We start from the raw sequence: 16,785 nt of genomic DNA on the forward strand, positions 1-16,785 counted from the left end.
GCGCATTGCTCGCCCGTCATTTGCGAGTTGAAGGGTGTCTATTTCAGCCTGCGTTCTCCCTGTTGAGCTCGTAATCTGGGTTGCATGATTGGGCTATTCATAGCCAAATTTGGCTACTATTATGGCGGTTGGCGTCGAAAATTCTGAGTTGGCCACATGGCTATACTGGGGCTATTTTTGTCGTAAGGACTTCCCGATTCCCGAGGACCACGTCAAAACTGACAAAACTCGGAAACACTGGTTTATGAAAACCCAAAGCTCATTGCTGCTACCAAGATATGCAGACGATCTCGAAGGCTCTGTTTTTAGGCAATGTTCGCGCTGGGAGGATGACGTCCACTCACGGCTGCCATGTTTACACGCCTTTCCAGCGCTAAGCTCTCTTCTTTTTGCTTTGGGTTCGGAGCCATCTGCGGCCGGTTCATGCATGATTCAGTAAGAGAAACAGCGCGGCTTACAGCTATCGGCTACATGTGCCGTGCCGGCTGCTATACAACAAACATTATGTCCACTTGCACAACAGCTCAAGTGTAGGTACGCATGTCGTGGCACGTCATTTTCCCCCGTGGTCCTTTATGCAAAAATGCAAAAAAAGAAATGCCGGAAACCCAATGTTCGCCCTGCTATCTGAGCTCGCTTTGCCCCTACTTGTGCTACCTGTTTCGAACACAGTCGTAGAAAGCGTGTTGTTCCGCCAGGTTTCGTTGACAAGGAATGATCTGAGAAACTACATGTTGAATGAGACGCTGCGTTAAGATTGGTCTGGCACGGGGTGGGTATTTCAGCAAGGATTTTCTGCCAGATGAAAAGTTTCTGTTGCGTTTGAAACCTGCAGTTTTATATGGTCCAAGTGACAGTAGGAGTTAACTCAAATGGGGCTAGATTGAGTATTTAATCCATTTGCGTAAATCTCCTCTGTGAGAAGTATCAACTGGGACTCTACGTAATGCTCTAGTTATTCGTTGTTTGTTTTAGTCAAGCAGCTTTGTATTACGTGAAAGATGCGATTGTTTCACAGTAATTTTTGAACGTCACATTTATTACAGTGATAAGCTCTGTAAATATATGAAAAGGATTTTCGTCGACAGTGATGATGGCTAGGCAATTGCTCATCAATAGTCGGCGAGTGATTGCGTTGCCAAGTCAGGATGATAACTCGTCGATTTTCATACCGTACTCCTGCGACATTTCTTTTTTAATGTATGTTATGTGCGTACCAGTAATTGTGATTATGGCGTACTTTCTATAAGCACGTACTTTATGGCAATTGTAGTTCCTCTTTCTTTAGCTTGCTAAGTATTATATTATATTTTGCGCGTGCATATTTTCGAGCTGTGATTGAAAAAAAACTACGTTTGATATACATAATAGCTGTTCGTGGTACTGTTACGTCCATAATTTATTATTTTTGGCCACATCGCAGTGGTGGTTGGCCAAATAGTTCTTGCCAGTATGCAAATGTATATTAATGCTCTACTGACTGCTATTCTAATGTATAGTGCTTGAATTTGTTAGTCAAAGCGGTTAACACTGTACTTAACTTCATGACAGCCGTGCGTGACCCATAAAATAAGATTTGTTTACTCCCTAGTAGAATTACATTTATTTTTTTGTTCAAGTCACACTCTAAGTAAGGTACAAAGCCTTCCCTCGGAAATTTGGCTACACACGCCTATGCGCCTGCATTCAGAGAAACTTACGTGCACGTTCTCATATTACAGAAATTAGGCCAACGAATCCCTGTTTAAATATTGCGGCATTCAACTCTTTTCGATACTGATGTCACCTGGATTATTGCCAGTGCCCTAATTCAGCTGCACTTAGAACTATAAAGTTTAATTCACCCCTTCGGTTATGGGTCAGCAGGTTGTTCTGTTTGTTTCCACGCAAAGGGGAATTGCAGTCACAACTGCCGTTTCTTCGCACGAGAAAATAGCGAGAAGTTTTCAAGTTTTCTTCGGAGTCCAGTGTTCCCCCAAGCAGCAGCATTTACTAACTCAGCGCCGAGCTGCTTTTGAATAAACTGAGAGACAAAGAAAGAGAGAGGGAGACAAATAACTCTTTATTGTATAAATCAAGCCTACAGGAAAGGCATCCGTATTTTAAAGCGCGGAGTTCGTGTCGGGTCTTGGGCACTCGATCGATACCAGCGTAATCTGATCCTATAGGTTGGAGCTGCCAATATTTCGCCCGACTCTTACAGAAAAATGCTTTGGGTAAAGCGAGGCACGAATGTGGCTCAGTAAATGCCAGTAAAATGTTGGAGTTGGAGTTGGAGATAAATTATTCGGTTCATTGTGAGAATGAGTGTTGTCCGAATCCACGCCTGAGTGGCAGCTCTAAGCCGGAATTCGTTACGACTGCGGCGAAAGTAACATTAGAGCCGGGAAAAATGCGCTGAGATTTGGACGCCATCTATCCCATTTATAAGACACCTGCACAACATTATCAAATCTCTAGGCTGCGTTTCTGGCTACTTTTCGCTCACAAAAAATATGGGTCTGGCTCTTTTCGGGCTACATTTTGCCATCAATTGGCTATGTTTTCTTGGGGCGATCTGGCAACCCTTGGACCATCTGGCAACCCTGCATGCCGGAGATGCTCAGATCGCTAAAATTGTATCATCCGCTTTACACGTGATTCGCAGCGGCGCAGCGATTGGTTGTTGCCGCAGCGCTAGCGGCTAAGTGCGCGGCGAGCGAGCGCTTCTTTGCCGCAAGGCGCAAGCGCAACACGCTCGCGTCAGTGAACTTTAATAGTATGCTGCTGGTCAGCCAAGCTAGCGCGCAATCTTCAAGCTCTTCAAGCTCATCAAGCGTGTGGCAGGACATGTATTCCCGCGACAGCCACACGACTGTGGAGCGTCCAACTTGCGCCAATTTAGCGTAAATGCGTCACGCGCGGATCGCGTCCGCGTTAAGCCGACCTACACCATCCTTTTAGTTTGGCTACCCGATGTGCTCTTCTTCGAGGGGAGGCAGAACGCATCGAGGCCCTGCTGTTTAGCGTAGACAACGAGATAGAGAAAATCGGGTGGACTCGGAGAATACTTCACGTTAAAAGAACATCGCGGGCGCGCAACAGCGCTGTCACAGCACACGAAGCAGCTGACATACCGTGTCTATGACTAGCGCATGTGCACAACCTGTTCACTGATACACCGGAACGGAATACAAGAAAGGAACGCAGACAGCACGGGCACTGGTTCTCCACATTCTTCGCTGTACGTCACTTCTGCCGGGCGATAATGGCGTCGTTTTTTTTTCAGTTTTGGTAAGAAAAACAATTATTTTTGCGAGCTCTTTGTGATACATTGAGTTGCATTTCAAGTGTAAGATTTTGCACAGACACTACCGCATGTCTAAATTATCTGAAACTGGGCTTTTTACGCGTACAATAATTTCGTTGCAGTTGGTCTTTAATAAATTTCAGCAGCTCTTAGGTGGCACATGTGTTCTACCAGTAGCCTTTAAGAGTAGACGTTCCTGGCCAGGTGATTCACAATTGAATTAAATCGCCTTCGTTGCCGACTCATCTTTGGAAATGTGACTGCTTTAGTGTTTTCATTTTGTTCACATCCAAGAGTGACGCCTAGCAGTTTTATTTTATGAAATGACTTTCTGCCTTTTTTATTAAAGGATGCTCCAGGGTACAGTGCAACACATTGAATGGTGTTCGAATGGGCGCAAGCACGTGTTTTCTTGATGCGATTCGTCGAACACGCAATAACTTACACGTTTCTACGAAGAGCACAGTGACAAAGGTAACCATGGTTTCCTTGTATAGCGAATAGGATTTCTATTGGTCGGTACAAGCGCATACCTGAAGTGTTACTTTGTTTCAATATGGCTGTATCTGCTTTCTACGTCGTTTCACTTAAAATAAAGTTTCACATAAGCTTCATGCCGCACGCGCAAGGAGTAGGCGCTGAAGCGCTACCTAAATTGCAATAAAGTCGCCGCAGTTAAACAAGCCTAAACGGACGAGTGTGAAGTGTTGGGGCGATAGTCGGCTGTAAATGCAGTTTGCTAAATAGGCTGAAGTAAGCGTAAACTTGTTTTCAAATTTCGGTAATAATTAGGAACTTTCGCAAGAAGCCGACTATCGTCTGCTTACGTTTCGGCGCGGCCGGCCACATATAGAAGTAAACTTTGGCCTCGCTGTTTATCGGTACTGTAGACGGCAGTTCTCGCATACTTCTACTAGCTTTGAACACTCAAGTAGATGAATAAGTACGTGATACCTAAGGTCAGACCACATGCACGCTTGCCAGCGAGCTTACACTTGGCCACTCCTGGTTAGACGTCTTCGCAGACTCGCTTCGTAATGAGCCTTTGATAGTGCCTCAAAATTCGCAAGTGGCTGCTACCCGACGCTCAAGTAGGTGCAGGACAAATCCAGAACGCACCACGTAACGCAAGGCCAGTCTTCAGCATATGAGCGGGAGCGGGCACTCAAGCCCTGTCGTGCACAAAGCAAACGTTGCGCATGCGCGCTACAGTTTCATGTTGTTGCGGTCTGCTACGTAGCGTAGATAGCGCTGACGCCATGCGGTGCCGCGATGAGTCCACTGGATGAGCGCACTGTGGCTAGCTGAGGACAACGACATTTAACGTGTCGTATACGTAGGTGCCAAAATCGCAATTAGTGGTGTACACGGAAACATCCAAAATCAAGTTTGAACCGTGCCATTGTGACGTTCTGTGAAGTGTATCTGCTGAAAACATCGTCTGGATAGGCGCGATGTATTAATTCTCAGCTTACGTGAGATTTATGCAACGTTTATGAGGCATTTGCAAAAGCCCCCCTTCCCCCACAGAATGGCATATTCCAGAACAGTGTATAGTACCTCAATTTTGTACAATTCAGAAGTATTAATGCGTGAAGGTGACAGAACAGTGATACTGAGGGTTAGGTGTAATATCCTGAGGTTCGAGTTTTTTACATCTGCCATTTCGAACAATTTTGAAAACTGCGAGGACAGTTTTATTGCGAAGCATTCCTTGCTTCATTCTTGAGGCTTAGCGGTAGGCAGGAAGCTAGGAAGAAAATAACGTGTGACTGATCGTGAAAACGAACCTCCCGTGTGGAGCACAGCAGCCGGGTGCTCTAGCTACTAGGCCAGGATCGCACGCATACGCATCTCATTCTGAAGGCAGCCAGCTGTTTAAAACACTCGGCGCGCGCACCACGTGCAACTTTCTCGGTTTATTTCCTGGTCACATCGGGATCGAATTCCGGCCACGGCGGCCGCATTTCGATGGGGGCGAAATGCGAAAACACCCGTGTGCTTAGATTTAGGTGCACGTTAAAGAACCCCAGGTGGTCAAAATTTCCGGAGTCCTCCACTACGGCGTGCCTCATAATCAGAAAGTGGTTTTGCCACGTAAAACCCCAAATATTATTATATTATTCCTGGTGACAGCTCGCACTTTGAGGCGCCGTGTCAGACTGCTCTATTTCGTGAAACCGCCGACTTATCTCAGTACTTTCGCCGTAGAAGTTTAGGCTACGCAAAAACAGTCCGATGTTCTGCCAACTTCGCGATCGCCCAAGTTAACCATGCTTTACCATTTCTTCGCTGCGCTACAGGTCCTATCTTCGTTCTAGCATACAACACATGACATAGCCATACACAGGGTGTTTCAGCGAAAACTTTCAAAAATCTTTAAAGCTAGCCTGTGGCAGATAGCCCAATTCTAGTTGATGAGCCGGTCTACTCGAAGCGGCGGACACTACTTGCGCAAGAAAGTGAAATGCAAAATCGTCTAATTAACAATAATTGGCAAATTAAATTATAGCTAATTATCTAACGGCTCATATTGCAATTTACAAATTCTAACCGTGGAGTTCGCAAGGCGAATCCACTTGGAATGAATTATCAAGCTAATTCTTTAGCAAAACGTCGTTTCATGCACTGAAGCACGCAAGTGACGGGAACGCCAATGCATTTCTCCACAAAGTTCGGGAATATATATCTCCAAACTGGTGTCATCTTGAAAATTCGTTCCAAGTGGATCCGCCTTGCGAACTCCATGGCTAAAATTTGTAAATTGCAATATGGGCCATAATGTAATTAGGTAAAAACTCAATTAGTGAATTTTTATTAATTATACGATTCTGCATATCAATTTTTTGTACAACTCTTGTCCGCCGCTTCCAGTAGACCAGCTCATGAACTAGAATTGTGATATCTGCCACAGGCAACCTTTAAAGATTTTGAAAATGTTCGCTCAAACACCCTGTACCTACGTGTGATTGTGTAACACGTTCTTGTATGACGCAACAATCCATCTCGTCCACCGCCCATCTAGAAATCACTAATCGTCACGTAGTATGCTCGAGCATAGCGGCCAGCGTGGATATCGTGTCTTTATTTCCTGACATACGATTGCCTTCAACGTGGTCAACGTTGTGCTGCTGTCGCCTCACAGACGTTAGCTTGCGACCTACACGCACAACTACTGAATTTACTCAAACACGTTGGTTCCCCGGGTAAAGTGTTGCGATACTCCAAACAATGATGAACAGCCAGGTACCTGCAACGTTATCCGCATAATATCAGATCCCACAGTGCGTGGGAAATACACTATGTTGTTTATTTTGCCATTGAAGCTAAATTTTCAGGCTTTTAGTCATTGGTAGAAATTATTACTCGTTTTGTGCCCAACCACACAAATGTTCAGTAATAGTTATCATCTGCTGGATGTTTTCAAGGACAAATATGCTGCAATTAGTGTTAAAAAATGTAGAATCGCAGGGAATATTTTTTTACCAGAAGAAAGCCGTCAATGCATTCAATCAAAAAAGTTTTTCCATCCTTCCATTCATTTACAAATAATAAAACTGGTAACACAAGAAGCCGCCGCAAGTTCTTGTTCTTGCTCGGGTGGAAGCTATTTTTACTACAGAAGCCAGTTATATCTGGGCAAAGCTAGTCGCACTACTAGTATAGGGAGGCTGCAATGTAATGTTGAAAACGCTAATTTGCATTCCTTCCTCAAAACATGATGTGAGGTATACTTAATAAACGTTTCACATAAAGGGTGAAAAATAAGAAATGAACTAAATTTGGAAAAAAATTTAAGTCATGGGTCATTGATCATAGCCATAATTGATTTCTAAAAAGGGCCAAATAAAAACTGAAGACAAGCGTGGCGGCTGACAACGGGGGTGAAGATGAGTGATGCAGACTCACTTTACTGGTGAAGTATTCGTTGGTCGCAGTTGAAGAGGTACATCCGACTTGCATGATTATGGTGCCAGATGCGCAGGTGTGCATGCACAATAACGCCACTCAACTGGAACGAGATTTCTTCTGCTATAAGGCAAGCCTAGAGTAAGCTAGGTTCCTGTATGGCCATGTATATGGCACATGACGCCAATGTTGTATAAGTGTTCGTTAGTTGCTTGGGGTGTTACAGCAGCTTTACCATCATGCTTAATGCTCACTTGCGATAGCGAATGCTACATTTCAAAGTTTTCACATTGTCAGCTCCTGTAACTTACGAAATATTTATAAACGCGGCCACTGTTAAGTGAAAAAAAATTATTTTAATAGCCTTTCCCTGGTCGTATCCGGTCGCCATATTCTGTCACTAATTCAGGCAATGCGGTGTATTGAAAATAAGTTGAAAACTTGAAGTTATCAACATTGTGCAGAGAAAGGAAAACTCAGCCTAGAGCCAACCATTCTACAGAGAACAGAGCTCTCACGAATACGTTTCTTCTTCGAACGCTAGCTTCAGTCTAAGGATTTATCATTTCATCAGCTGTTAATTACTTGCGTAGATGCGGCACCATCTCAATGTAATCGCACAGCCCTAGAAGCGTAGCCAGGGGGAGGGGTACCCTGGTGACCTGCCCCCTCTCCCCTCCTCTTGTGAGCCTGCCGTAAAACGATGAGCGGCCACACTCACTTGTCCTTCCCCCATGCCGTGGTCGAGTGTGGCCCCCAACCTTTCAAGAGAATATTCCTGGCTACGCCTCTCCACAGCACATTCGCTATCATTTATGTATTTTGTAGACCTATTACTTTCCACAGCACAGTAGTTAGCGATACTTCGCATTATCACAATGCACTTCCTGAGGGAGAGAACGACAATGTGGTTACTTGCTTATAGAAACAGAATGGCGCTTTGTAACCTATACTTCCTTACATTTTTCTGTTGCTAATATTCGTCACAATCGTTTGTGTAAGTTAGGGTAATCATTGGTAACGTCAAGCAACTGCAGTGGCATTAGTAATTCCAGACAGCTGTGGCTTTTGATAGCTACAAGTGACTATAATATGTATACTATGTATATGTAGAGTATAGTATGTATAGTATAGTATAGTATAGTATATATGTATGTATATGTATAGTGAAGACTCACCTCATCGTCACCTAATATCACTGCTTTTTTTGGCTTATAGATCAATTTCGATTCAAATAATAAAACCACGGGAGTGGAATTTACCAAGGACGGTCAGAGCAAGACAGTGAGCGTGAAGCGCGAAGTGATTTTGTCGGCTGGAGCAATCGGTTCTCCCAAGCTGCTCATGCTCTCAGGAATCGGACGCAAAGATTATTTGGAGAACCTCGGAGTGAGTTTCTTTTTCTTTTCTAGAGAGACTATATGTTTGTTAACCCAATTATACCGTGCCATCGCAAACGCAGCTACTCTTTTCATACACTGTACCTCCTTAAATAGTGGCCGGTACCGTGGAAGTGCTTTATGCGAAAGCTATCCGCCGCAGATATCCTTGAATGTTAACAGCAGCAACCACAAACACGAAGTCGAATATGTTCAGGTGTACACAGGAGCGCAGAAAGAAGTCCTTAAACAGCACGGTAATATCTGCGGTAAAACTGTAACGAAAGCTAGCAGCTGTCATACAGGCTATCTATAACGGGCACTTGCCATTGCTTTCGTTAGGAAATCTGCAGCGCTCATGGAGAGTCCAAGTCCTTCTACCAATGGTTTCTACCAACGTTTTCAGTTGAACTGTTAATAAAGAGAAAATCAGACATCGACCTGTTCGTAGCAATTGCTACAAGGGAAACCCATGCGGGTTCCTCGAAAGACAAGCCTCAGAGTCAAAGAAAAATTCGTCCAGGTCCGGGACTCGAACCTGAGACCACCGCTTTTCGGGGCAGCCGCTCTACCATCTGAGCTAACCAGGCGGCTAGCAGATGGCAGGGCGAAGTCGAATTTGTCGACAACACGGAGGTTTCTTTTGTAGCAATTGCTACGAACGGGTGGGTGTCCGATTTTCCCTTTATTAATTACTTTTCTCCACCTTGCGGCTTTCCGCAGAACTACTACGTCAAACGCTGGCCTTTGCTTCGTGTTATCAACAAATTCCACTTCGCCCTGCCATCTGCTACTCGCCTGCTTAGCTCAGATGGTAGAGCGGCTGCCCCGGAAAGGCGCGGGTTCCGGGTTCGAGTCCCGGACCAGGACGAATTTTTCTTCAACTCTGAGGTTTTTCTTTCGAAGAACCCATATTGGTTTCCTTTGTAGTAATTGCTACGAAGCGGTGGATGTCTCATTTTCCCTTCATTAATTATTTCTCTCCAGCTTGCTGGTTTGCGCAGAACTACTAAGTTGATCTGTTGTACTCAAGACTGCTATAACGAGACCGTTTGCGCTAAAGTATGACATCGAATTCGACAGCCTTTGTCACGCGTACTTACAGCTTTCATTTCTATATTGAGTTCAGTAAAATGTTTGGTCACTTGATGGACGTGTACGACTAACACAGTTGCAACAAGTCTGGCACCATCTCTTCGTGAGTTCCATTGTTGCAGCTGGTATTACCTATAGTTGACTCTTTTAAGGACGACCATTGCTCGTATCTTTAGTGTTGCGTGGTGTGTAAATGGCGCTTTCTATATCAGATTCATGCCATTGATGTGTGATATGTTGGATAGTGCTTGTGCAGTTTTCGCCCACAGTTTTACACTCGACACTCTATATGCAATGTAAGAAAGAAAGGTCCTTCGTAGTTGTAAGTTAATCTTACAACTGATACAGTAAAGGAAGTGCAGCTTTATAAGCCAGTTCTCGCAAAATCAAAGCACTGCCACAAGCCTCACGAAGCCAATGTGCAATGGTGACCAATCGACTGAACGCGTAACGATGGTTTCGTGAATTTTTCGGACTCGATCTCCGAAAATGGACTCGAATTCGAAATTTTAAAATAGCGACCCGATGTTTCTGAAAAGTGTATCGAATAAACTTTGGAAGCACTTCGTACGCATATGCAGCGTGCAGATGCTGATTGTAATGTTAACTTTTGAGTACTTGTAGCGTAGAAAAAGATTATTTTAGCCTATCTGAAATTTTTTACGCTCGCCACAATGAGAATTGCATCATGACATCACTTTTGCGATTCCCTCTTTCCGCTCAGCTTTTCTTTTAGAGTTAGTCATACTAACTGCGCCACAATGAAGCAGTTCTTATTCTGGTGAGTGCACTTATTCTCAGAATGACAATGCCTAATTTTATTTGATTATGCACACACGCAAAATCTATTGTCAAAAGAAGCAGGTACACGTAGCTCTATGGGGGGGGATGTATCTGAGGTTCATTCCGGAATATCGGAGGAAGAAGAGATGGATATTTGATGTGCATAAAAGAGTGCGTTGAAGGTACCTTGAAAAGATCGACAGGTGTAGATTACAAGACAAAGCCGAGTGTACTGTGAGCCTACTGCTTTCAGTACTGGCAGGAACAATGATCTCTACATTACCTTTTTGCTTTGACTAAGGTTAAAAAGACCGCAGTGAAAATTACATTTGAAATACAAATGTAACGACATCAGCCTAAGTTCTGAAGCCTTCATTCTCTCGCTAAAAGGGCATCCATAGCGGTTATGCAGTCAGGTGTTAAAATTTGTAGCTTGCTTGCTGTGTCACCCGTATTGAAGGTTCCCTTGGGGTTTGCTTACTGTAAGGCAGTTTCTAAAGCTACCGCCCGCCTTCGCTTTGCCGCTGCCTTTCCTTGGACGAGCACTTCATCTCACTGCGTGGTCGTGGACCAGTACTTCACCTAACTGCGTGCGTACGAGACTCGCCATGACATGAGTACACTCGTTTGCTGCTGGAACGCTACGAGACACGAGCGTGAACTAAACTAGAACGCTTTCTATACTGCTGTTCCGATGTTAACGTTCGCGGGCTGAAGAATACGTCACATTTTTCGATGTTCATGGGAGATTTCTCATAGAAAGTAAGCAAAATTGGAAGAAAGTAAAGCTTTTTTTTTTCACCGTGCAGTGGAAAAAATAGTACAGAAACTTCCTTTATTTTGCTAATTACGTTATTCTCGTGCGCTATATGATGGTTGTTTTTAATGTAAGTCCTGTGGCACCAGATCGGTACCATGCGAAATCGTTCTTTTTCCCAAGACGGGTAAATGAAGCATTGAGAATAGCGTTACTTGTCTTATCGATGCTTCCCTGCTAAAGAGCTCCTCTCCTCACCTAAGGTCCGAAAGGTGCTCCAGGAAAGAAAGGTTTCAGAGTTTCAGCAAAGGCCCCTCAAGATGATCTCTCTACTCCAGTGATTGGGGACATTATATGTTCCTTCTTTTAATACCGATCCAATGTGTTCGAAAGAAGGATGCCAGGTACCAATGTTTTGGTATGGGGACGTGTCTTCATAAGAGCAACGACCGCTTTCGTTGACGGCGTTTCTTTGGATGACTCAGACTTACCCCTCATTTCCCTCTACCATTAGAGGTGAGGGAGGGGGTAGTTAGCTATAAAATTTCTTTAGAGAAGCAGTTGCTGTCTGGACGCAGACAAGTCAGCAGAACTGAACGCTGGGCTAGTTTGTACTTATGCGTATTCAAACTTTGGGTTGCACACTAAACAGACGAATAAAGGGAAGAACCAGATGACAGCGCTTGTAAGCGTCTTCATATAATGGTCTTTCAATAAAATTCCCACTTGGTAGTTTGCGTCTGTTTTGGGTAGTCCTTGCTTACTATACTATTTCTTCTATATACCATTCTGTTGTAGCGTGACGTTCAGTGACCAGCCCTACTGTGTGTGATCTGTACGGCGTGTTCTGCTTTATTCTTTGGGTTCGTCCTGTTGCTCTTTCTGTCATATTTCCTCCCGCCCTTCCTATCTTCCATTTCTGTGTTGCTGTCACTTCCCTTCGGAAAAATAGGCAGGCGTTGTGCCCCTTCCGGTGGCAGTTGCCAGCCTGCTCCTCCCTTTCCCTTTCCGCTTAAATGTATATATGTTTTCAAGAAAAATAATAATAATTTCGTCCCCGCATTTGTGCGCAATCTAAGGTATCAATTTGAGTAGGCAAGTCATCTTGTCTAAACATAGACCCGCAGATATTTCGTCTTGGAACATTGTCAGTCAATTCATGTCTCCATCGTCATATACAAATATGGCTCGTTTAATTTTTGACCCTCGTGGTTGCGACACTTATGACGCAAGCAACTTACACGTGCACGGTCGCTTTGGTACAAATGACAGTAACATCTCATTTACTCCTAAAACCTGCTTTTATTCATCGAAACCTGTGGCGTCGACGGAATCGGCACGCAAGTGCTACCGAAGGATATCAAGTTTATGAGCGGTACGTGGAATTACCCTCATTTTCTCCTGTTTGAAGGCTTCACGCCACGCTAGAGGAGCTAAACCAACAACCGTGACGCGGGTCACGGGCTAAACCAACCCGTGACCCGCGGAGCGTATCTCGCGGCTCGTGAGCGCTCGTGAGCCGCCGCTCGCTCTCTTCGAGAGCGACTCGGCGCTGCCGCTGTGTACCACTGACTGACGCTTCCGACGCAGCAAGTGCACGAGAACTGAGCCAGGAAAACAGCATTGAAATGCAGGTGGAGACGATACAAGAGCAGCAACAACTGGAAGCGGAGTGGACGTTGACGTGAACAGCGGAAAGGCGATAAACATCCAGGAAAAATGGCACACATGGGAGAGGAGAGGCAAGAAGACGCAGGTGCATACAAAACCCACAGCCGAGGAAGCAGACCAACTACGAACGCAGCAAGCCGGAGCAACAACACCTATTGCGGGAAACATGCCACATTATAGAAAATCGAGACTTCCGACTTTGCCAGTGGACGACACGAAGATCATCTACAGACCTAAGGCGGGCTTACAACTCTCCAAATGGACATTGGTGGCAGTGACTCATGCCATCGGCCGAGCTAGCAAGTTGTCCCAAAAGACTTCTACGACAACATCCGGATTCAAATGCAACATGCCGAAAATATAATAATCGCAAGTACACGAAACAAAGACATAGCGTACGACATGCTCCTCAAGATCACCAGCATCCAGCTTGGAGGGTCCATTTACGAATTCAACGCACATGTCAGGACCCCGGAGGACATCAGCAAAGGCGTAATCTACTACATCCCGCCAGGCACGAGCGAGGAAGAACTACTACAGGGGCTACGAGTATCCGCAAGATACACGGCTCTCGCAGCACGCATGCTGGGACGATCCTCAACAGCACTCATCTACTTCGACGGACCGCACGTCCCATACAACATCACATATAAATGCTGTGACTACCGCTGCAAACCATACAGGAAATCTGTGCAATACTGCAGAACCTGCGGAGAACTAGGGCACCGGCAAGATATCTGCCCGAAACCCCTTATCAACTTCTGCTACATGTGCGGGATGGAAAATCAACCGGAAGAACATGACCGCCAACCCAGTTGTAAAATCTGTCAACAACCCCATGAGACAGCAGGGAAGGGGTGCCGACATAAACTGAAGCCAAATCCACCACAGTACAAGATCAGACGGCAATGGGAAAACTAGATCCTAGAGCAGCAACGCAGATGGATCTCAAATTCAGACTCAGACTTCCCGGCGCAATCCGAATCAAGCAGTACCTCATTACAGAGTCCACGTAGATCAAGAAGTGACTCCAAATCAACAAGTGGTCAAGCAAACGATAGACCCCAGTCAAGATCACGATCTGGATCCCGTACACGCAACCCACAAAAGCGAGTCACGTATGCAGACGCTGCAGGAGGAAACACACGAGCACAAGAACCAACGGAAACCGAACGAGACCTGCGAGCACAACTCCAAAATCAGAAAGCCCTCGCTGATAAGCTCATACAAAGGTGTAAAGAACAAAACACCGCCAATCAAGCATCGAAACCTCAAGGGATGCCAAACATCCCACTGCCCCTTACGGAAAAAAGAATCAAGGAAATCGTAACAATGGAGGTGCGGAAGCAGATACAGGAGGCCATGGCCACTTTTGCAAAGGAGATAACACAACAGCTCCTGCAACACATCACCGCTCCTCTGGCCCCTATCCATGCTACCCTCCAAGACCTCAGCAACTTCATGTCCTATGCCAAGCAGAACCACGTAACGAAAGCCACAGTAGAAAAGCTACTCAGCAACACCGACACGGCTCGCAAGAAAGCACGTAAAGACCTCCACAATGCAGCCAGACCGGAATCCATGGCCCGGGGCGAAGAGGACGATATCGAACAAGATGGCCAGTAATACCAAGAAGAGATTACCACAACTCCCAATGAAGCTGTGGCAATGGAACTGTCGCTCTATCCGAACCAAAAGAACAAACCTCCAAGAACTGACCAAACTGGAACAAACAGATATCATCGCTATCCAAGAAGCTTATCACACCAATCTGCGCATACAGGGATTTGATACACACACCGGATCTCAGAGAACAGCCATCCTGACGAAGAAAAATCTCACCACGCAAGATCACGCAATCCAGGGAACAACCATGGAACACACCCTAGTGGAAGTGTTACCTGAGAAGAAGACACACCAAACACTATACTTACTATGCTTATATAGCCCACCCAGGGATCCGTTATCCAACTTTGTCAACTTTATCACGCAAGCCAGAAAACTATCTAAAGGCCATAAACTCGTAATAATGGGGGATTTTAATGCCCCCCACACAGCATGGGGTTACCAGCACACGACCAAGAAAGGAGCGCGAGTGCACGATTCGGCGCAACAAAATAACCTCACCCTCTGGAATGATCCTAAACTACCGACTCGAATAGGCAACAGTGTGTCCAGGGATACAAATCCCGACCTCACCTTTACAGTAGGAATATCCAAGGCGGAATGGACCCGACTGGAAGCAAATCTCGGCAGCGACCACCACATCCTTCAGGTTGAAATCCTGCACCATAAGAAGCCGAGTAGAACCGGAACGGCAAAGCTGAAGGACTTCCGAGAACATGACATAGAAGAAAACATCGAAAACATTGAAGAGTGGCACACCGAAATGGTCAAGACGGCGGAGAAGCACACTAAATTCATCCAACTCACGATGGACACGCCGGCCGCAGACTCTCACCTCCTACATTTTTGGGATGCCAGAAGAGGACTACTGAGGCGGTGGAGAAAGATGAAACTTAACCGCAAACTGCAGAGACGGATCGCTCACATAACAAAGCAAGCAGAAGAATACGGAGATCAACTCAGCAGGCAGAATTCGCATAAGCTGTGCGACCAACTTCAAGGCACACTCAGCCCGAAGAAGACCTGGCATATACTGCGAGCGCTTCTAGCTACCACCAGAACCAAGGCCCAGCAAAGACATGACCTCAAGAAAATTATTAACTCCCATCCAGGAACAGACAAACAAATTCTGGAAGAAATCAAGCGTAAACTTGTCAGAGACAATGCCCCCAAGGCTACCGATCCCCGACCGTACAAAGGCGAACCAAATCTCACCCTCGACAGCCCTTTCACGCTTCCTGAACTCCATGCGGCCTTTGCCAAACTGACCCGTAACACATCGCCAGGAAATGACAAGGTGACCAACAAGAGCCTACGAAACCTCCCAGACAAGGCCCTAAATGGACTCCACGACTACATGAATAACTGCTGGGGAAAAGGTGTGCTCCCGGCAGAATGGAAGCACGCAAAAGTAATTATGATCCCAAAACACAACAAGCCAGTACAAATCAGCAACCTACGGCCCATCTCCCTTACTTCCTGCGCTGGAAAGCTGCTCGAACACATGGTTCACGATCGCCTCACCACATACATCGAAGACTCAGGACTCATGCCCGTCTCAATGTTTGGCTTCCGACAGCTCCTCTCAGCACAAGATATACTACTACAAGTCAAGGAAGACCTCTTGGACCACCTAGAACGCCAAAAAAGTTCTCTATATTAACAATAGATGCAAAAGGAGCCTTCGATGATGTGAAGCATGAAGCAATCCTCCAAAATCTCCAAGATACAAACTGCGGAATTCGGACCTACCAATAAGTACACGAATGTCTCAAAGATCGCACGGCTACGGTGGGTATAGGCAACATCCGAAGCGACAAGTTCGAAATGCCCAACAAAAGAACTCCACTAGGGTCAGTCATTTCACCTTTGCTGTTCAATCTCGCAATGATTAAGCTCCCACAACAACTCGATGGCATCGAAGATTTAAGCCATGCCATATACGCCGACGATATAATGTTATGGACAAAAGCGTCCACAACCGGCCAACAGCAAACTACCCTCCAAGAGGCAATCGATCAGATAGAACAGTACCTCTGAAAATGCGGTCTCCAGTGCGCCCCTGAAAAATCAGAGCTACTTATACTCAAGGCAAGGACCCGGGGAAGACCACCAGCCTACGTCGCTCCAGATCCCAACGTCAGACTCAATGGAATCGATATCCCTCAAGTTGGCTCCCTCCGCGTCCTTGGCCTCACAATACATAAAGACGGTTCTGGGGCAGCTACACTTCCGAAGCTTCAGAAGACCATAACACAAGTAACCCATCTCATTCG

The 16,785-nt window shown here is 45.6% G+C and overlaps 1 protein-coding gene across 1 annotated transcript in view; it reads left to right on the forward strand.

Moving 5' to 3' along the window:
• Positions 1–16,785, forward strand: part of LOC142591315 (4-pyridoxate dehydrogenase-like) — a 67,180-nt gene that overhangs the window by 36,512 nt on the left and 13,883 nt on the right. The window contains exons 7-9 of the mRNA XM_075703642.1: positions 3,639–3,763; positions 8,417–8,587; positions 15,159–15,806. Of these exons, the coding sequence (XP_075559757.1) occupies positions 3,639–3,763; positions 8,417–8,587; positions 15,159–15,806 (944 nt within the window). The remainder of the gene's footprint in view (positions 1–3,638; positions 3,764–8,416; positions 8,588–15,158; positions 15,807–16,785) is intronic.

Source organism: Dermacentor variabilis, chromosome 8 (genome assembly GCF_050947875.1).
Source record: "Dermacentor variabilis isolate Ectoservices chromosome 8, ASM5094787v1, whole genome shotgun sequence".
NCBI lineage: Eukaryota > Metazoa > Arthropoda > Arachnida > Ixodida > Ixodidae > Dermacentor > Dermacentor variabilis.